This window comes from Arachis duranensis, chromosome 6 (genome assembly GCF_000817695.3).
Source record: "Arachis duranensis cultivar V14167 chromosome 6, aradu.V14167.gnm2.J7QH, whole genome shotgun sequence".
Classification (NCBI taxonomy): Eukaryota; Viridiplantae; Streptophyta; class Magnoliopsida; order Fabales; family Fabaceae; genus Arachis; species Arachis duranensis.
In genome coordinates, this window is record NC_029777.3 from 15,538,628 (window position 1) to 15,558,425 (window position 19,798).

A 19,798-nucleotide genomic window follows, 5' to 3' on the forward strand; every position below is an offset into this window, starting at 1 on the left:
ACTTGCATTGTTATTTCACTTAACCGTATACGAAAAATCTTGTTAACGACAGTTGAGTTTCACTATATAACATATTTTTTTTCAAATTACTGATTGCCAGAACAATAAATTAAGTCTATCTATGGATGTAGATATATTCCAATTAAAAAGAAGGAAAGAAAAAGAGAAGAAAAGTCTAAATAAGGCTATAAATAAATAAACGTTAAAATTGACGAGTTTAACCCAATTAATCCTAAAACATAACTCCTAAAAGTATACCGAATTGTTGATTTCAAAGCCAAAATGGGGAAGCCAAACACTAACTTGGATAAAATCTATTTGTAAGCGGGGGATTTAAACTATTTTTAATGAGAATTGCAATTGTAAATAATAATTTTTACATGATCATATTCAATTTAATTAAGTTCTGTGAAATTACCAAACACATATTAACTAAAAATATGTATAGATTTGTCTAAATTATTTATGTGGGATGTGTAAGTATGTAGCATGTAGTTTGGGTGAGAACCATATATAATTGGAAAAGAGTGATGCTAATGTATAACCACTTTTAGAATTACTCAAATGTACAGGAGACTCTGCAGGAAAAGAAGAGAGGGGTATTAGCCAGAAAATTAATTAAAACGGGAATAGCAGAGTGAAGAGCCCCTTTATACCAAGGTTGTTTTTCTTAAATTTACAATATTCATAAGTGTATATACTGTACTAATACACTCTACATGCTTCTGAGGTTGAATTCCTCACTGGAATAACACCTCCACATTAGTACACACCAGTTTTATTTTATATCCTGTAGCTGATACCTAGTTCCTATTGAAACAATGGAGTTCACATGGATTTAAATATTGGGTCATTTTTCTTAAGGGTGGAGATAATTCATTAAACTTTATTTTCTGATCTCATCTACGATGATCATTTCTCTTCTTTTACGCGTAAGCTTTAAATTATTCATCATTTAGCCTTGTCCGAAATCATGTCTCATGTCAAAAATATATAAAATCCTTATCATTGGGACTCATCTTGATGTAAGATACTCACTGAATATTCACAAAGATATCATCTTCCACTGGGTCCCCAACCCCATGGTCAAATGATGGAACATAGACGAATCCCTGAAGATATTGTTTCCCAACAAATTTGACTCAGTAAATAACCTACATAGTTGGATATAATCTACAAAAGATAACCCATACAAAGATAAACCTTACATGAATTTTAAGATTCTTAAAACACGCAAGTAGACGTGATGGATTGAATGTCCATGGAGCTGAAATACCAATTGAAAGATCAGTGTTTTCTCTACAAACACAATGTCCGACATTTGTGCTATAAAAGAGATTCCTTACCTCCCCTTCTGGCATGTGCTTCCTCTGGATTCTATTATAAAAAACACCATTCAGAATTATAATTTCCCTTGCTATTAAACAAAAGCAAAAAAGCTCATTCACTATACTCCAAAAATTCAAAAAGAAATTCTGTTTCTTGGTAAAGGTGATACTTTTGTTTTATGTAATCTAATCTCCCTTTGGTTGGAATGTAAGATCGATTTTGGTTCTACCTCCAAAAAATCAACAAATAAGAATGTCATGTTCATTTTTCAATCTTTGCAGACTACCTATTAGATATTGTAATATGCAAATCAGCACTTTCGACTTTCAAGCACACATTTGACTGTCTTCAAGCTTACAATTTCAAGAATAGTATTATGGATGATGTGAAGAGATGAAATGAACTATGAATGAAAATTCATATCGACAACAACCAATGGTAAGCACAAGAAAGATGGAAACCATCCATGGGAACTACAATAGCAACATCAGGAGGTTGAACCTGGGAGTCCATGGAAGAAGCTCTCTCTGGCCAAAGCTTGTTTACCCGGCTGACTACTTCATGTGCAAGAGTGCTTTTTCCAGCACCTGGCGGACCAGCCAAGCCAACAATGTGCATGTACAGTAACATAAAAATAACAAAGACGTGAATATAAATGGAGCCACAAACAAAAGGATGACAGGATCAGATTTATTCTGATGTAGGAGACATACGTAATACATTTAACTGAAGAAGATAATTAAGATGTTCTTGTAATTGATTATTGATAATTTAATGCAAAATGGCAAGTAGAGTATCAGCAAAGTAAAATAGCAGCTGTGAATAATGAGGCCTTCCTAACAGAAGAAAAACTTTGCTATAACTCAAATTTTAAGCAATAAATTATAGCCAGGATTTTGATATACCTAGAATACTTCTTTAACATAGAGTGAACAGGACCAACAGTATAAACCTTCAACTGTAAAAGGATTTGGCACACAGTACTAACATGCAGAGATGGATGTACACGAGTCTGTACAATTGTGGTAACATTCAGAACCAACTCCACTAGTTTTCAGAATTCCACAAAACAAGAACTTACTTAAAATTAGGGCTTGATGACACAGATGCTGAAGGTAGAAGGCGTGCAGCCAATTCATCATATAACTCTTCAACTCAACTGCAAGGGAATAGAAGTAACTAAATGAATTCAATTCATCGCCATTTCTCCCTCAGAAAAAAACATTTCAGATAATTTGCAGTTTCAAATGACACCCATTCATACTATTACCTTTTCTCTACTATATGAACCTGCCCCTTCTCAGCAGATAAAACCTGTGAGAGCACAAGTTGATTATTATTTGTTTTCAATTTTTGACTATAATCGAAAAGATGAAAACAAGAACCTTAAAGAGAGCAATCTTGCTACTGCCATAGCCAGTTGGAGCAAAAGGCAACGGCGAAAACTTGTTATCGCGCGTGACGGGTAGCAAAAACCGGTTCTGATGGCGAGCTCTGACTGTTCTTAGCAACAATGGTTCTGTGGCAACGATAAAGCAAAAGTGAACCAATTACACTAAAACAATCACAAAAACAGAGGTATTCTTGTTTACTTATACATTTCTAAATGCATGCAAGATGCGATTGATAAAAACAATCAATTGAAAAATCAGAGACTGAAAATATAAGCACACCAGCATGAGAAGATCTCTGAAATGTTGAACAGAAGGTTGCTTCCATATTACTCTCACGTTCAACAATGGAGAGTTGGAGACACTACTCACTTCTTTTTAAACTCACGAACAATTGTAAAGGTTACATAGATTGTAAGAACAACTTGAGAGGAGATGTAAAGAATAATAACAGCTTAGGATCCCAAAAACAAGAATTGACTCATTCAAATTCAATTACTATCTAATAGCTTTCTTTATTTTAGCTTTCTATCACCAAACTTTAGCTATAAAATAGCAGTACATTGTTCTCTCTATGTAACACACTTAATAGCATATAACAACTATATACTCAGTCAATATCACTCTCTTTTTTTCTCTCTTGTTCTTCATCATATTCATTCTTCTTGAATATTCTTGACATGGGACATTAAACAAACAAAGATGCTTTACTTAACAAAATGGGATACAGGTAATTGATGCACAAAATCAAATTTAGATAACACTGGCTACAGTGCATGCAAAATACAGAGATAGCTTCCAACTAATATACCAAAAAAAATAAGGTGAGGTAGACTAAACTTGCTGTTATTGTTTTTAACTCGTTACTGAGTAAATGATGAGGAACCCGGACCCTTTTGGACCCATTAGGTAAACGCTTACAAAGTAAAAGATTTTCCATGGCTGTATAAGCATTGCAGACCTGCAAGCAAATTTAAAAACAACATATGGAAGAGTACGCTCGATATTAGAAACATTCAATTATAAAAGAATCAAGACATTATGTAAATACTCTTTAACCATGAACTATTGGCTTTCTGTTCACAATAAAATTGACAAAATGAAGATTCTAACTCAAATGAAACATAGAACTAGAAAATACAGGAGGAAAACTGATATGCTACCTGATTTTGGATGGCCATACTTAGAAGATCTTGAGAACAAGATGCATGCACATTTTCCAAACCAGGGCATTGAAGTAACAACCTCTCTAAATGATTCAATGATGGAAAAAAAATCAGTCACTTATGTAAATACTAAAAGTTGTGTCAAATTTCAGCTAAAAAAGTATTGACCACAAAAGAACATGGACATGAAAGACGTGCCTACCTGGATGCAAATTTTAACAAGAATTTAGGTTGAGATCAGTAAGTTGTGGGCAGTTTAAATATAAAGCCTGTGTATTAAATAAAACAACAAATTCTAAATATTAGATGCTTGAGAAATAACATGCAACAAAATAAACTCTTAATTTATAAAACTCACATCCAAACCAAAACAACCCCACAAACTAAGTTTCTTTAAACGGCTATGTTTGATGATTAGCCTTTGGTTTGTTAGGTGACCATTAGCAATAGATCTGTGCTGTAATTCACAACTATTGTCGTCTGCAGTTGGACCGTCGGAATTAGGATCACATATGGTCATACCACAGTCCATAAGTTCAAGGTTTGGTAACTGAGCCATAGCTAATTGAATACCACCTGAAACACGTGACAGCATAGGGGCAAAGAGAGTTATATTTGTCAGGTAGCTGAATTAATAAAAGGTTCCTTACTTGAAGACACATAGGGGCAAAGAGCAAGAAGTAATCTTGTCAATGTTTCACCGAATACATTGCAAATCATTCCAATGCCACTGTCACTTATGCCAGATCTGAGATATAAGTTACAATTAAACATAATTTCAGAAACAGATAGATAACGCAGAGAGTTATATTCACACAAGCATCTTAACCATGTGTCTCTAATCATTTGGTTTCCTTTATCTTTGTGTACATTGTCGAGTTGCCAAGTATTTTAACTGTCTACAAGGCCAATGCATTTCATATTTCCTATAGAGAAACTTGAAGACAGTTAGCATGAAGGGACACATGCCCACTAAGATCAAGTAATTCCAAATTCGGGTAGCTTGAAGCAATTGCAGCAACAGATGCATCAGTTATTTCAGATCCAAGAACAAGTGACAACATTCTCAACTCCCTTATCAATGGTATAAACAAAAATTTGGGTAGCTAGTTTAATATCTATTATACAAATAGGAAAAAGAGAGTTTACTTTCAATGCCTCTAGCCCACTATCAGTCGGAGAATGTCATTTTCTCTAAAAGAAAAGAAATGCTTATTTACAATCATTTATATCAGCTGCAAAACAATAATTAAGGAAGCCAAATATACATGGCCGATTATGCAGATTTTATAGTTCTAACAAACATAATCATCACCCAAATTTTTTAAAAAAAAAATAATGAAACCAACATTGTTCAATACAAAGCAAACATGATCCAAAACATATAATTAAACATTATCCAAGTCTCTAATCAACCAAACATTGTCCAAATTATAACTTAAAGTACAACCAACAACCATTCTAAATACAAACACAAAAGTAACATTCTGAATTCAATCATAATCGTTAAGGTAAAAGCCGACTCGACAAGCCCGCCTCAAAAGTGCTTAATTCCATTCTTGATGTGCATTCCCATCAACCAACATTGAGCACAACAAAAAATTAATGATTGCATAAGCTCATGAAAAAAACTTGTAGTTCTTGGCTGAGACAATGATATTCCTCAAAGCACCAATAGGTGATAGTGTCATTATCAATACTCCAATAACAATGCAAATCTGAAATTCAAGGATGGAGGAAAAAAATTGGCTAGTATCCTCATTGATAATTTGCAAAACTGAAGATGAACTTATTAGTAGTTGAATCCAAATGAACTTACCCAATTAATTGTCCAAGACAAGCCATATTTTCTAGGTTTCTTGAGCTTAAGCCATATGATGCATGGAAGCTGCAAGTAGCCATAAAATAAGACCAACTAAGCATGTATATACATATATAGTGGTTTGGATAAATATTTATAGTTACTTATATATAACTTACAAAGTATGAGGTGGGAGCAAAGTCAAATCCACCAAGAAATCCAAGAAGAGAACCTAAAAATAGGATGCTGATTCCTATTCACATTGTGATTCCTGCAAAACAGGATTTAAAATTTGGCTAGAAATCAATCGAAACCACTAGTGGTATGAACTAAGATTACTAAACTAAATGATCATGGCAGGGTTAAATGGTAGCTACTACATACACAAATCTTAAAATTATGTACCCGCAATGATTTACATTAAAAAATTATAACAAGAATTTATTTAAGACAATATAATAATAAGAGGTCTGTTTAATTTATTTTATTTGAGTAAAAAATCATAATAATAATCATAATAATCACATACCAACAAATAGAGTGCGAGTTATGACACATAAGGTGGAAGAAGGTGAGAAGTTCAATCGTGTTACCAAATAAGTTTCAATCATATCAAAGACTGGCATTGCAAACACTTGAGTCATAAAAAAATGGAGTTATGAAATGGTCATTCCTTGAGAGTAGGTCTAATAACGGGTGAAACTAAATAATAGGAAGAAAAAGTAGTGACCTGATAGCCTCCAACGACGTGGATGACAACAAAGAGATTAGCTATGGCAATAAGCTAAGCAGGGTGTTCGAGTGTGATGAGGATATTATCATCCACCATGTTTCCAAACATGTAGTAGCCAACAAATGCAACAGGGAAGTAACATATTACAACTCCAATGTATGCCCAAATACACCCTTTCCACATTGGTACCTTGGAAGGCTTCTCTGCCGTTGAAGGCATTGTTGCTTGAATCTCTAGCACCACATTGTGTCCTGCATATGCAAATGCCACATCTCCCAATGCAGAGAAGAAATTGAGCACACCATCACTCGTGCTTTTCATCTTCACGTTATAGGACACGTCTGGTGTAATCCCTTTCTTGATGGATGCACCCCAAGCGATGAACGAATAAGTCAGAGACATCACTGCTGCACCGAGAGAGATGGAAAAAATAGAGTTGAAGTTGGGGAGCTGGGCAAGAACGAAATTGACGGAAGCAAAGACCATGATCCAATAACTGGTCTTGATTGGCGTGCATTTAGGGCAAAAGATTTCGTGAACCTTTTTTATTGACTTGCCTCCGGTCACCATGTAGACGATGCATGTTCCAACTTCAACCAGCAGTTGTTGGGGAACCACAATCCACAGACCAAGCTTTTCCCCAAATGCTTCTTGACCTAGTTCATGGTACCTATCAAGTCTCTTCCCTCCCGGTACCATCTCATGCATCTCAACCATTTGCCAGAGCATGTACAGCATGATAACCCATGACAAGATCATCACCGTGATTCCAAGACCCCTGCATTCATGCATCTTCAATCAATTTCTTATTCGTATATTTACTACAATAAATATAGTGTGTTAAGAATCTACGTACCATCCCATATGTGCCATTGCATACGGAAGGCTCAGAACACCGGCGCCCACCATGGCTATCAGATTGTGAAATACAGAATACCACCATTTTGCATTTCTTGAAGCAGTGATCGAAAGCCATTCTTCAAGGCTCTTTTGCTTTGATGCGGATGCTGATGATGCTGAACCTTCACCACTTCCTTCTTTGTCGAAACCCATCTCTTTTTAGTTTCCAAGTAAATGTCACCACCTTAACCAGTTATAAATAGCTCGCGGAAAAATGGTTAACCCAATTTCAGCGTTGAAACTATTATTTCCATAGACATTTACGGACAATCTAAGACTAAGATTAGCTTGAAATTAGCTATATATTATTACTGTTGCTTTCTTTAGAATATTATAGTTGTAAAAACCGTTGCAATTTAATTTGAGAACAACAAAAGTAAACGCTCGTTTGTCAACTTCATCTATTTTTGTACTTTTAAGAGATATGATATAAACATATTAATAAGGTACAAACAAAATAATGGTGAACAAATAAAGAATATAGCGAAGTGTATTATAACTCATGTTTGGATTAGTAGATTAAAAAAAGGTTATTAATTAGAATGAATATTGTTTGGTTAAGTTAATAATAATAAATTCCAAATTCCCTTTGAATGTATAATTACTAAAATTGAATACAATATTGCACCTTTAGTCCATTTTTATTTTTAAAATATGTTAATAAATTATGCGAGTATTGTTATAAACAAACGGTCTAAACTTTTACATGTGTTACATAAATGTTATATATAAGAGGCTATTTATAAACTAGCCAAAAAAAGAAAAATTACAAAAAAAAACTATTTGTAAAATTTCTTAAAAAAATTTTAAACTCACAAATTGCGCTCTATTTTGTTTAAGAAAACTTATTCTCTTCAATTTTAGTGATCATATATGGAAACTAAAATTGAGAAGCTCTCTTTTTAGTTTGAAGTCTACTATTGAAAAACCTAACAAATAAGCAACATTTTCTTGTTTTGAGTTTTCACATGAATTTTGTTAAAAAAAATGTAAGAGAGCAATAGAAAAAGAATTTTGTATGTATTCAAGTTGTATGAAATAATATAATATAAAAGAGTATTTAAAACAAGTGACAGCATTCTCAACTCCCTTATCAATGGTATAAACAAAAATTTGGGTAGCTTGTTTAATATCTATTATACAAATAGGAAAAAGAGAGTTTACTTTCAATGCCTCTAGCCCACTATCAGTCGGAGAATGTCATTTTCTCTAAAAGAAAAGAAATGCTTATTTACAATCATTTATATCAGCTGCAAAACAATAATTAAGGAAGCCAAATATACATGGCCGATTATGCAGATTGTATAGTTCTAACAAACATAATCATCACCCAAATTTTTTAAAAACAAAATAATGAAACCAACATTGTTCAATACAAAGCAAACATGATCCAAAACATATAATTAAACATTATCCAAGTCTCTAATCAACCAAACATTGTCCAAATTATAACTTAAAGTACAACAAACAACCATTCTAAACACAAACACAAAAATAACATTCTGAATTCAATCATAATCTTTAAGGCAAAAACCCACTCGACAAGCCCGCCTCAAAAGTGCTTAATTCCATTCTTGTTGTGCATTCCCATCAACCAACATTGAGCACAACAAAAAATTAATGATTGCATAAGCTCATGAAAAAAACTTGTAGTTCTTGGCTGAGACAATGATATTCCTCAAAGCACCAATAGGTGATTGTGTCATTATCAATACTCCAATAACAATGCAAATCTGAAATTCAAGGATGGTGGAAAAAAATTGGCAAGTATCCTCATTGATAATTTGCAAAACTGAGCATGAACTTATTAGTAGTTGAATCCAAATGAACTTACCCAATTAATTGTCCAAGACAAGCCATATTTTCTAGGTTTCTTGAGCTTAAGCCATATGAAGCATGGAAGTTGCAAGTAGGTATAAAATAAGACCAACTAAGCATGTATATACATATATAGTGGTTTGGATAAATATTTATAGTTACATATATAACTTACAAAGTATAAGGTGGGAGAAAAGGCAAATCCACAAAGAAATCCAAGTAGAGAACCAAAAAATAGGATGCTGATTCCTGCAAAACAGGATTTGAAATTTGGCTAGAAATCAATCGAAACCACTAGTGGTATGAACTAAGATTACTAAACTAAATGATCATGGAAGGGTTAAATGGTAGCTACTACATACACAAATCTTAAAATTATGTACCCGCAATGATTTACATTAAAAAATTATAACAAGAATTTATTTAAGACAATATAATAATAAGAGGTCTGTTTAATTTATTTTATTTGAGTAAAAATTCATAATAATAATCATAATAATCACATACCAACAAATAGAGTGCGAGTCATGACACGTAAGGTGGAAGAAGGTGAGAAGTTCAATCGTGTTACCAAATAAGTTTCAATCATATCAAAAACTGGCATTGCAAACACTTGAGTCATAAAAAAATAGAGTTATGAAATGGTCATTCCTTGAGAGTAGGTCTAATAACGGGTGAAACTAAATAATAGGAAGAAAAAGTAGTGACCTGATAGCCTCCAACGACGTGGATGACAACAAAGAGATTAGCTATGGCAATAAGCCAAGCAGGGTGTTCGAGTGTGATGAGGATATTATCATCCACCATGTTTCCAAACATGTAGTAGCCAACAAAGGCAACAGGGAAGTAACATATTGCAACTCCAACGTATGCCCAAATACACCCTTTCCACATTGGTACCTTGGAAGGCTTCTCTGCCGTTGAAGGCATTGTTGCTTGAATCTCTAGTACCACATTGTGTCCTGCATATGCAAATGCCACATCTCCCAATGCAGAGAAGAAATTGAGCACACCATCACTCGTGCTTTTCATCTTCACGTTATAGGACACGTCTGGTGTAATCCCTTTCTTGATGGATGCACCCCAAGCGATGAACGAATAAGTCAGAGACATCACTGCTGCACCGAGAGAGATGGCAGAAATAGAGTTGAAGTTGGGGAGCTGGGTAAGAACGAAGTTGACGGAAGCAAAGACCATGATCCAATAACTGGTCTTGATTGGCGTGCATTCATGGCAAAAGGTTTCGTGAACCTTTTTTATTGACTTGCCTCCGGTCACCATGTAGACGATGACCAGCAGTTGTTGGGGAACCACAATCCACAGACCAAGCTTTTCCCCAAATGCTTCTTGACCTAGTTCGTGGTACCTATCAAGTCTCTTCCCTCCCGGTACCATCTCATGCATCTCAACCATTTTCCAGAGCGTGTACAGCGTGATAACCCATGACAAGATCATCACCGTGATTCCAAGACCCCTGCATTCATGCATCTTCAATCAATTTCTTATTCGTATATTTACTACAATAAACATAGTGTGTTAAGAATCTACGTACCATCCCATATGTGCCATTGCATACGGAAGGCTCAGAACACCGGCGCCCACCATGGCTGTCAGATTGTGAAATACAGAATACCACCATTTTGCATTTCTTGAAGCAGTGATCGGAAGCCATTCTTCAAGGCTCTTTTGCTTTGATGCGGATGCTGATGATGCTGAACCTTCACCACTTCCTTCTTTGTCGAAACCCGTCTCTTTTTAGTTTCCAAGTAAATGTCACCACCTTAACCAGTTATAAATAGCTCGCGAAAAAATGGTTAACCCAATTTCAGCGTTGAAACTATTATTTCCATAGACATTTACGGACAATCTAAGACTAAGATTAGCTTGAAATTAGCTATATATTATTACTGTTGCTTTCTTTAGAATATTATAGTTGTAAAAACCGTTGCAATTTAATTTGAGAACAACAAAAGTAAATGCTCGTTTGTCAACTTCATCTATTTTTGTACTTTTAAGAAATATGATATAAACATATTAATAAGGTACAAACAAAAAAATGGTGAACAAATAAAGAAGAGGTACAAACAAAATAATGGTGAACAAATAAAGAATATAGCAAAGTGTATTATAACTCATGTTTGGATTAGTAGATTAAAAAAAGGTTATTAATTAGAATGAATATTGTTTGGTTAAGTTAATAATAATAAATTCAAAATTCCCTTTGAATGTATAATTACTAAAATTGAATACAATATTGCACCTTTAGTCCATTTTTATTTTTAAAATATGTTAATAAATTATGCGAGTATTGTTATAAACAAACGGTCTAAACTTTTACGTGTGTTACATAAATGTTATATATAAGAGGCAATTTATAAACTAGCCAAAAAAAGAAAAATTACAAAAAAAAACTCTTTGTAAAATTTCTTAAAAAATTTTTAAACTCACAAATTGCGCTCTATTTTGTTTAAGAAAACTTATTCTCTTCAATTTTAGTGATCATATATGGAAACTAAAATTGAGAAGCTCTCTTTTAGTTTGAAGTCTACTATTGAAAAACCTAACAAATAAGCAACATTTTCTTGTTTTGAGTTTTCACATGAATTTTGTTAAAAAAAATGTAAGAGCGGAGTAGAAAAAGAATTTTGTATGTATTCAAGTTGTATGAAATAATATAATATAAAAGAGTATTTAAAACAAGTGACGGCATTCTCAACTCCCTTATCAATGGTATAAACAAAAATTTGGGTAACTTGTTTAATATCTATTAAACAAATAGGAAAAAGAGAGTTTACTTTCAATGCCTCTAGCCCACTATCAGTCGGAGAATGTCATTTTCTCTAAAAGAAAAGAAATGCTTATTTACAATCATTTATATCAGCTGCAAAACAATAATTAAGGAAGCCAAATATACATGGCCGATTATGCAGATTGTATAGTTCTAACAAACATAATCATCACCCAAATTTTTTAAAAACAAAATAATGAAATCAACATTGTTCAATATAAAGCAAACATGATCCAAAACATATAATTAAACATTATCCAATTCTCTAATCAACCAAACATTGTCTAAATTATAACTTAAAGTACAACCAACAACCATTCTAAACACAAACACAAAAGTAACATTCTGAATTCAATCATAATCTTTAAGGCAAAAGCCCACTCGACAAGCTCGCCTCAAAAGTGCTTAATTCCATTCTTGTTGTGCATTCCCATCAACCAACATTGAGCACAACAAAAAATTAATGATTGCATAAGCTCATGAAAAAAACTTGTAGTTCTTGGCTAAGACAATGATATTCCTCAAAGCACCAATAGGTGATAGTGTCATTATCAATACTCCAATAACAATGCAAATCTGAAATTCAAGGATGGAGGAAAAAAATTGGCTAGTATCCTCATTGATAATTTGCAAAACTGAAGATGAACTTATTAGTAGTTGAATCCAAATGAACTTACCCAATTAATTGTCCAAGACAAGCCATATTTTCTAGGTTTCTTGATCTTAAGCCATATGATGCATGGAAACTGCAAGTAGGCATAAAATAAGACCAACTAAGCATGTATATACATATATAGTGGTTTGGATAAATATTTATAGTTACATATATAACTTACAAAGTATAAGGTGGGAGCAAAGGCAAATCCACCAAGAAATCCAAGAAGAGAACCAAAAAATAGGATGCGGATTCCTATTAACATTGTGATTCCTGCAAAACAGGATTTGAAATTTGGCTAGAAATCAATCGAAACAACTGGTGCTATGAACTAAGATTACTAAACTAAATGATCATGGCAGGGTTAAATGGTAGCTACTACATACACAAATCTTAAAATTATGTACCCGCAATGATTTACATTAAAAAATTATAACAAAAATTTATTTACGACAATATAATAATAAGAGGTCTGTTTAATTTATTTTATTTGAGTAAAAAATCATAATAATAATCATAATAATCACATACCAACAAATAGAGTGCGACTTATGACACGTAAGGTGAAAAAAGGTGAGAAGTTCAATCGTGTTACCAAATAAGTTTCAATCATATCAAAGACTGGCATTGCAAACACTTGAGTCATAAAAAAATGGGGTTATGAAATGGCCATTCCTTGTGAGTAGGTCTAATAACGGGTGAAACTAAATAATAGGAAGAAAAAGTAGTGACCTGATAGCCTCCAACGACGTGGATGACAACAAAGAGATTAGCTATGACAAAAAACCAAGCAGGGTGTTCGAGTGTGATGAGGATGTTATCATCCACCATGTTTCCAAACATGTAGTAGCCAACAAAGGCAACAGGAAAGTAACATATTACAACTCCATTGTATGCCCAAATACACCCTTTCTACTCCAATGTATGCCCAAATACACCCTTTCCACATTGGTACCTTGGAAGGCTTCTCTGCCGTTGAAGGCATTGTTGCTTGAATCTCTAGCACCACATTGTGTCCTGCATATGCAAATGCCACATCTCCCAATGCAGAGAAGAAATTGAGCACACCATCACTCGTGCTTTTCATCTTCACGTTATAGGACACGTCTGGTGTAATCCCTTTCTTGATGGATGCACCCCAAGCGATGAACGAATAAGTCAGAGACATCACTGCTGCACCGAGAGAGATGGCAAAAATAGAGTTGAAGTTGGGGAGCTGGGCAAGAACGAAGTTGACAGAAGCAAAGACCATGATCCAATAACTGGTCTTGATTTGCATGCATTCAGGGCAAAAGGTTTCGTGAACCTTTTTTATTGACTTGCCTCCGGTCACCATGTAGACGATGCATGTTCCAACTTCAACCAGCAGTTGTTGGGGAACCACAATCCACAGGGCAAGCTTTTCCCCAAATGCTTCTTGACCTAGTTCGTGGTACCTATCAAGTCTCTTCCCTCCCGGTACCATCTCATGCATCTCAACCATTTGCCAGAGCATGTACAGCGTGATAACCCATAACAAGATCATCACCGTGATTCCAAGACCCCTGCATTCATGCATCTTCAATCCATTTCTTATTCGTATATTTACTACAATAAACATAGTGTGTTAAGAATCTACGTACCATCCCATATGTGCCATTGCATACGGAAGGCTCAGAACACCGGCGCCCACCATGGCAGTCAGATTGTGAAATGCAGAATACCATCATTTTGCATTTCTTGAAGCAGTGATTGGAAGCCATTCTTCAAGGCTCTTTTGCTTTGATGCGGATGCTGATGATGCTGAACCTTTACCACTTCCTTCTTTGTCGAAACCCGTCTCTTTTTAGTTTCCAAGTAAATATCACCACCTTAACCAGTTATAAATAGCTCGCGGAAAAATGGTTAACCCAATTTCAGCGTTGAAACTATTATTTCCATAGACATTTACGGACAATCTAAGACTAAGATTAGCTTGAAATTAGCTATATATTATTACTGTTCCTTTCTTTAGAATATTATAGTTGTAAAAACCGTTGCAATTTAATTTGAGAACAACAAAAGTAAATGCTCGTTTGTCAACTTCATCTATTTTTGTACTTTTAAGAGATATGATATAAACATATTAATAAGGTACAAACAAAATAATGGTGAACAAATAAAGAATATAGCGAAGTGTATTATAACTCATGTTTGGATTAGTAGATTAAAAAAAGGTTATTAATTAGAATGAATATTGTTTGGTTAAGTTAATAATAATAAATTCAAAATTCCCTTTGAATGTATAATTACTAAAATTGAATACAATATTGCACCTTTAGTCCATTTTTATTTTTAAAATATGTTAATAAATTATGCGAGTATTGTTATAAACAAACGGTCTAAACTTTTACGTGTGTTACATAAATGTTATATATAAGAGGCTATTTATAAACTAGCCAAAAAAAGAAAAATTACAAAAAAAAAACTCTTTGTAAAATTTCTTAAAAAAAGTTTAAACTCACAAATTGCGCTCTATTTTGTTTAAGAAAACTTATTCTCTTCAATTTTAGTGATCATATATGGAAACTAAAATTGAGAAGCTCTCTTTTAGTTTGAAGTCTACTATTGAAAAACCTAACAAATAAGCAACATTTTCTTGTTTTGAGTTTTCACATGAATTTTGTTAAAAAAAATGTAAGAGAGCAGTAGAAAAAGAATTTTGTATGTATTCAAGTTGTATGAAATAATATAATATAAAAGAGTATTTAAAACAAGTGACGGCATTCTCAACTCCCTTATCAATGGTATAAACAAAAATTTGGGTAACTTGTTTAATATCTATTAAACAAATAGGAAAAAGAGAGTTTACTTTCAATGCCTCTAGCCCACTATCAGTCGGAGAATGTCATTTTCTCTAAAAGAAAAGAAATGCTTATTTACAATCATTTATATCAGCTGCAAAACAATAATTAAGGAAGCCAAATATACATGGCCGATTATGCAGATTATATAGTTCTAACAAACATAATCATCACCCAAATTTTTTAAAAACAAAATAATGAAACCAACATTGTTCAATACAAAGCAAACATGATCCAAAACATATAATTAAACATTATCCAAGTCTCTAATCAACCAAACATTGTCCAAATTATAACTTAAAGTACAACCAACAACCATTCTAAACACAAACACAAAAGTAACATTCTGAATTCAATCATAATCTTTAAGGCAAAAGCCCACTCGACAAGCCCGCCTCAAAAGTGCTTAATTCCATTCTTGTTGTGCATTCCCATCAACCAACATTGAACACAACAAAAAATTAATGATTGCATAAGCTCATGAAAAAAACTTGTAGTTCTTGGCTGAGATAATGATATTCCTCAAAGCCGCAATAGGTGATAGTGTCATTATCAATACTCCAATAACAATGCAAATCTGAAATTCAAGGATGGAGGAAAAAAATTGGCTAGTATCCTCATTGATAATTTGCAAAACTGAAGATGAACTTATTAGTAGTTGAATCCAAATGAACTTACCCAATTAATTGTCCAAGACAAGCCATATTTTCTAGGTTTCTTGAGCTTAAGCCATATGATGCATGGAAGCTGCAAGTAAGCATAAAATAAGACCAACTAAGCATGTATATACATATATAGTGGTTTGGATATAACTTACAAAGTATAAGGTGGGAGCAAAGGCAAATCCACCAAGAAAACCAAGAAGAGAACCAAAAAAATAGGATGCTGATTCCTATTAACATTGTGATTCCTGCAAAACAGAATTTGAAATTTGGCTAGAAATCAATCGAAACCACTGGTGGTATGAGCTAAGATTACTAAACTAAATGATCATGGCAGGGTTAAATGGTAGCTACTACATACACAAATCTTAAAATTATGTACCCGTAATGATTTACATTAAAAAATTATAACAAGAATTTATTTAAGACAATATAATAATAAGATTTTTGTCCTTGAAATCATAATTATCAAACCCGACTTGACCCGGCCGGTTCGACCGAAAACTCGGTCACCCGATCACCTGGCCGGGTCGAGCCATATGTTGAACCGGCCTTGCATTAGACCCGGTGGAACCCGCTTCAACCCGGCGGGTTTTGATTAAAATCAGTGATCCGGCCGGGTGATGTGACCCGGTCCGGGTGGTACAATTTTTTTTATCCCTAAACAAAACGGCGTCATTCTAATGATTTTCCCCTCCCCAAACTGAAATGAAACCCTAATGGCTATCCCCCTTCCCCCATTGCCTCACATCTCCTGATCTCCCTAATGGCATCTGAGACAGATCTCTTGAGAGTTGAGTTCTCTGAGACTTTGAGAGTCTGAGTTCATCAATCGACCTCACCAGTCACCGCCGATACACCCCCCACCGGCCAACCTCGTCGTCGTCACTCTCAGTCTCGCGTGGTCCTCGTCGGCGCTGTTCATCAAGTCTCGGCCTCAACTCTTGTCGTCACTCTCAGTCTCGGGTGGTCCTCATCAGCGTTGTTCATCCTCGTCCTCATCACTCACAATCTCTGTTCCCTCAGTCTCTGCCTCAGTTCCTCTGCTCCCTCAGGTCAGTGCCTCTGCTATTGACCTATTGTTATGAAATCTATTGATAAATTTGGTTTTTTAGAGTAGTTCTTGAATTGTATTGTTGCTGGTTGCTGGTTGGTAATTTGGTCTCTGTTGAATTGAATTATATTGTTGTTGGTTGTTGGTTGGTAATTTTAGTCTCTGTTGAATTGTTCTTGAATTGTATTTTTCCTGTTTATTGCTAGTTGCTGCTGTTGTTGGTTGCTGTATGCCTGTTGCATTTTTATGGGCCAAGTCATCTTGTTCAATCACATTTTTTATATTTTATTTTGATTACATATATCACCAAATATATGATAGAATATTTGATTATACAAGGCCTTAGTTTCTGGCCCCCTACTTATAAGAGTTTGGATCCTTCCCTAAACATACCAAACTCCATAGTTAGTGAGACAGTGTAAAAGTTATTTGGCATAGAAGAAAACTGGAATACAATTCCTAATTATAAATTGCAGCTTTTCATGCTCCATTAACAATAGTAATTAATGAAGCTTCAACTATAGTTGGAGAGCTAGACTCACTCCACATCAACTTCAAAAGGGTACCATTATTATTCTAAATAACCAACCATCATAATGTGTCTATGCATTCAAACCTCAAGCAATGAGGGAAAAACAAAATAAAAAATAGAAATAAAACTGAACCATGGATAAACTTCAAACAAATAGTTTAGTCCTTTTTCATAATTTAATTTTAACTTATAAATCCCTCAACTTCCATAGATGATGCTTAAAGTGAGGGTACAATATCAATCCCAAATGCCGAACCAGCAAAAAATTAAATAAATAAATAAACCAAAGAAACATGAGTAAATTTCTTAATTTAGATGCAAGTCACTTAGTACCCTCCATAATAAATGCTTATCAATGAGCAAGAAAGAATATCATTCACTATTATGAGTAAACTAATGGCCGATACATTGTAAAATCAGTTGTACACATTTAAAATGATAACTCTTTATCATTGAGTCTCTATTCAAACGTCTAAACATCCAGTCACCACAAGAAGCAGAATATTTGCATGAGAATCAGGTAAAAGTCCTAAACAAAAAATAGAAGAAAATACTTAAGAGTCAGAAATCTTTTACCACAATAGGTCTACATGATTATTTATGATTGAATAAATGAGTGCCACCACTTCAACTTATCCAACAACCATCCCCAAATCTTAGTACGTTAAGGCTAAAGTTTTCCCCTTTTTTGACCAAGTAGTGTAGCATTACTCATTGTAGGTTGATCAATGAGTTTAATTTATATGCCCCTATAATTTTGGGAATATTAATAGTTTTACTCTAACATCCAATCATGAGGTGCCGCATAAGGATAATTGGTTTCTTTTAAAGATAGTGAAACATGAGATATAGCTATTTTTTGCTTGTATGACAATATATGATTGGATTGCAGTGGCAGTTTATAGAAATTAAACTCTTAATAGGTTAGGTCTTATTATAAACATAACAGGAGAATATAAAGAATATGATGCTGAGACTAGCACAATTATCGAAATTAACACTAATTTTGTGTGAAACCACCACAATACTAGCTGAATTTCTAGAATCTGAATATCATTTCCTTTTCACCCCTTGGACCTGATTTAATGATTGTGTTATCTTTAACTTGCTCTTGTTGATTTAAATTGAGAATATATTTTGTACTAAAAACTAGTTTATTAACTCTTCTTTTAGATTATTAGTTATGTTTAAGACTTGATATTTGATTATTAAGGTTTGTAAGACTCGCATTTTAAGTTTTAAGACATTATTTCAATTTTATTAATATAATTTTATATTTTTTTAGTTATAACCGGGTTAACCGGGTGAATTAGTGACCCACCGGTTGAACCAGTAACCCGGTGACCCAGTCATATGACTGGATTGATTACCGGTTCGATTCTGATAACTATGATAATAATCACATACCAACAAATAGAGATGATTCTAGTGAGAGTAATAATTTTAGAAAAATATCGAAATTGGTAAAATAAAAAAAGAGAGAGAGAGAAATTGATCTAATTTTATATTTGAACCATACAATATAATCAAATACCAAAACATTATATAGAAAATCACAGAAGAGTCACTTAAGTTTTGTTTTGATATTGAGTATTAAAGGAAAAGATTAAGATAATAATTTCTTTTTAAGTTATGAACTAGCTCTTATTATATTTTACCTGTGTTGGTCTTCTTTCTCTTGAAGTATTCTTGAACAAATTCATGCTGAGATTCATCATCATCATCATCATCATCATCGCTCTCAGTTTCATCAATATCTTTGTTATTCTGAACAACATCATAATAAGATACCCTTAAAGTAGTGGTATCATATACTTTGACTTCAAAACGAGACCTTCCATTGTAGTCAAAAGTCAACAACCACTCATAACTCAAACCACACAACTCCACAACCTTTTCCCAACCTTGTTCCAACCAAATCTTTTCTCCTCTTTTGGTCCAATTCACTTTCTTCTCAACACCATAAGGTAACACCAACTTTATAGGGTTTGACATTCTTTTCCAATATTCATTTGCACATTCAGGAATCATCTATAACAATAAAATAAAAATAAAGATAGTTAATAACTATATATATGTAACAATTCACATATACATGATAATTAATAAGAATTTTTTTTCTTAACAGTTATGCCACATACATTTTT

At 33.7% G+C, this 19,798-nt stretch overlaps 2 protein-coding genes and 1 pseudogene across 4 annotated transcripts; all 3 read right to left on the reverse strand.

The window, feature by feature from the left end:
• Positions 1–5,505: 5,505 nt before the first annotated feature.
• On the reverse strand, positions 5,506–7,344 carry LOC107493089 (lysine histidine transporter 2-like; annotated as a pseudogene).
• A 1,610-nt stretch (positions 7,345–8,954) lies between these two features.
• Positions 8,955–10,758, reverse strand: LOC107493088 (lysine histidine transporter-like 2). Of its 3 annotated transcripts, none has more exons than XM_052262825.1 (6): positions 10,691–10,758; positions 9,851–10,612; positions 9,650–9,755; positions 9,314–9,412; positions 9,155–9,250; positions 8,955–9,053 (listed from the first exon to the last, which is right to left on the reverse strand). In XM_052262825.1, the coding sequence occupies exons 1-6, from the start codon at positions 10,741–10,743 to the stop codon at positions 8,955–8,957; spliced, it is 1,215 nt and encodes a 404-aa protein (XP_052118785.1). In that variant the 5' UTR covers positions 10,744–10,758. The 3 variants fall into 3 exon arrangements, with proteins under 3 accessions (XP_052118785.1, XP_052118786.1, XP_052118787.1); XM_052262826.1 differs by having other exon boundaries at positions 9,314–9,387; positions 9,646–9,755; XM_052262827.1 differs by having other exon boundaries at positions 9,155–9,222; positions 9,313–9,387; positions 9,646–9,755.
• A 1,645-nt stretch (positions 10,759–12,403) lies between these two features.
• Positions 12,404–14,649, reverse strand: LOC107493087 (lysine histidine transporter 2-like). The gene is made up of 8 exons (XM_052262829.1): positions 14,632–14,649; positions 14,204–14,340; positions 13,504–14,125; positions 13,318–13,472; positions 13,113–13,222; positions 12,763–12,854; positions 12,604–12,672; positions 12,404–12,502 (listed from the first exon to the last, which is right to left on the reverse strand). The coding sequence occupies exons 2-8, from the start codon at positions 14,254–14,256 to the stop codon at positions 12,404–12,406; spliced, it is 1,200 nt and encodes a 399-aa protein (XP_052118789.1). The 5' UTR covers positions 14,257–14,340; positions 14,632–14,649.
• Positions 14,650–19,798: the final 5,149 nt, after the last annotated feature.

What these genes read in the sequence shown, in the direction of transcription:
- LOC107493088 (XM_052262825.1), bottom strand. Translation starts at nt 10,743, where the DNA reads ATGGTGGGCGCCGGTGTTCTGAGCCTTCCGTATGCAATGGCACATATG. An exon ending in TCATGACTCGCACTCTATTT is followed by an intron (nt 9,413 to 9,649) that starts GTTGGTATGTGA and finishes ATTGATTTCTAG; the next exon opens with CCAAATTTCAAATCCTGTTT. An exon ending in TTTCTCCCACCTTATACTTT is followed by an intron (nt 9,251 to 9,313) that starts GTAAGTTATATA and finishes ATACATGCTTAG; the next exon opens with TTGGTCTTATTTTATACCTA.
- LOC107493087 (XM_052262829.1), bottom strand. Translation starts at nt 14,256, where the DNA reads ATGGTGGGCGCCGGTGTTCTGAGCCTTCCGTATGCAATGGCACATATG. An exon ending in GCAATGGCACATATGGGATG is followed by an intron (nt 14,126 to 14,203) that starts GTACGTAGATTC and finishes GCATGAATGCAG; the next exon opens with GGGTCTTGGAATCACGGTGA. An exon ending in TTGCTCCCACCTTATACTTT is followed by an intron (nt 12,673 to 12,762) that starts GTAAGTTATATA and finishes GCCTACTTGCAG; the next exon opens with TTTCCATGCATCATATGGCT.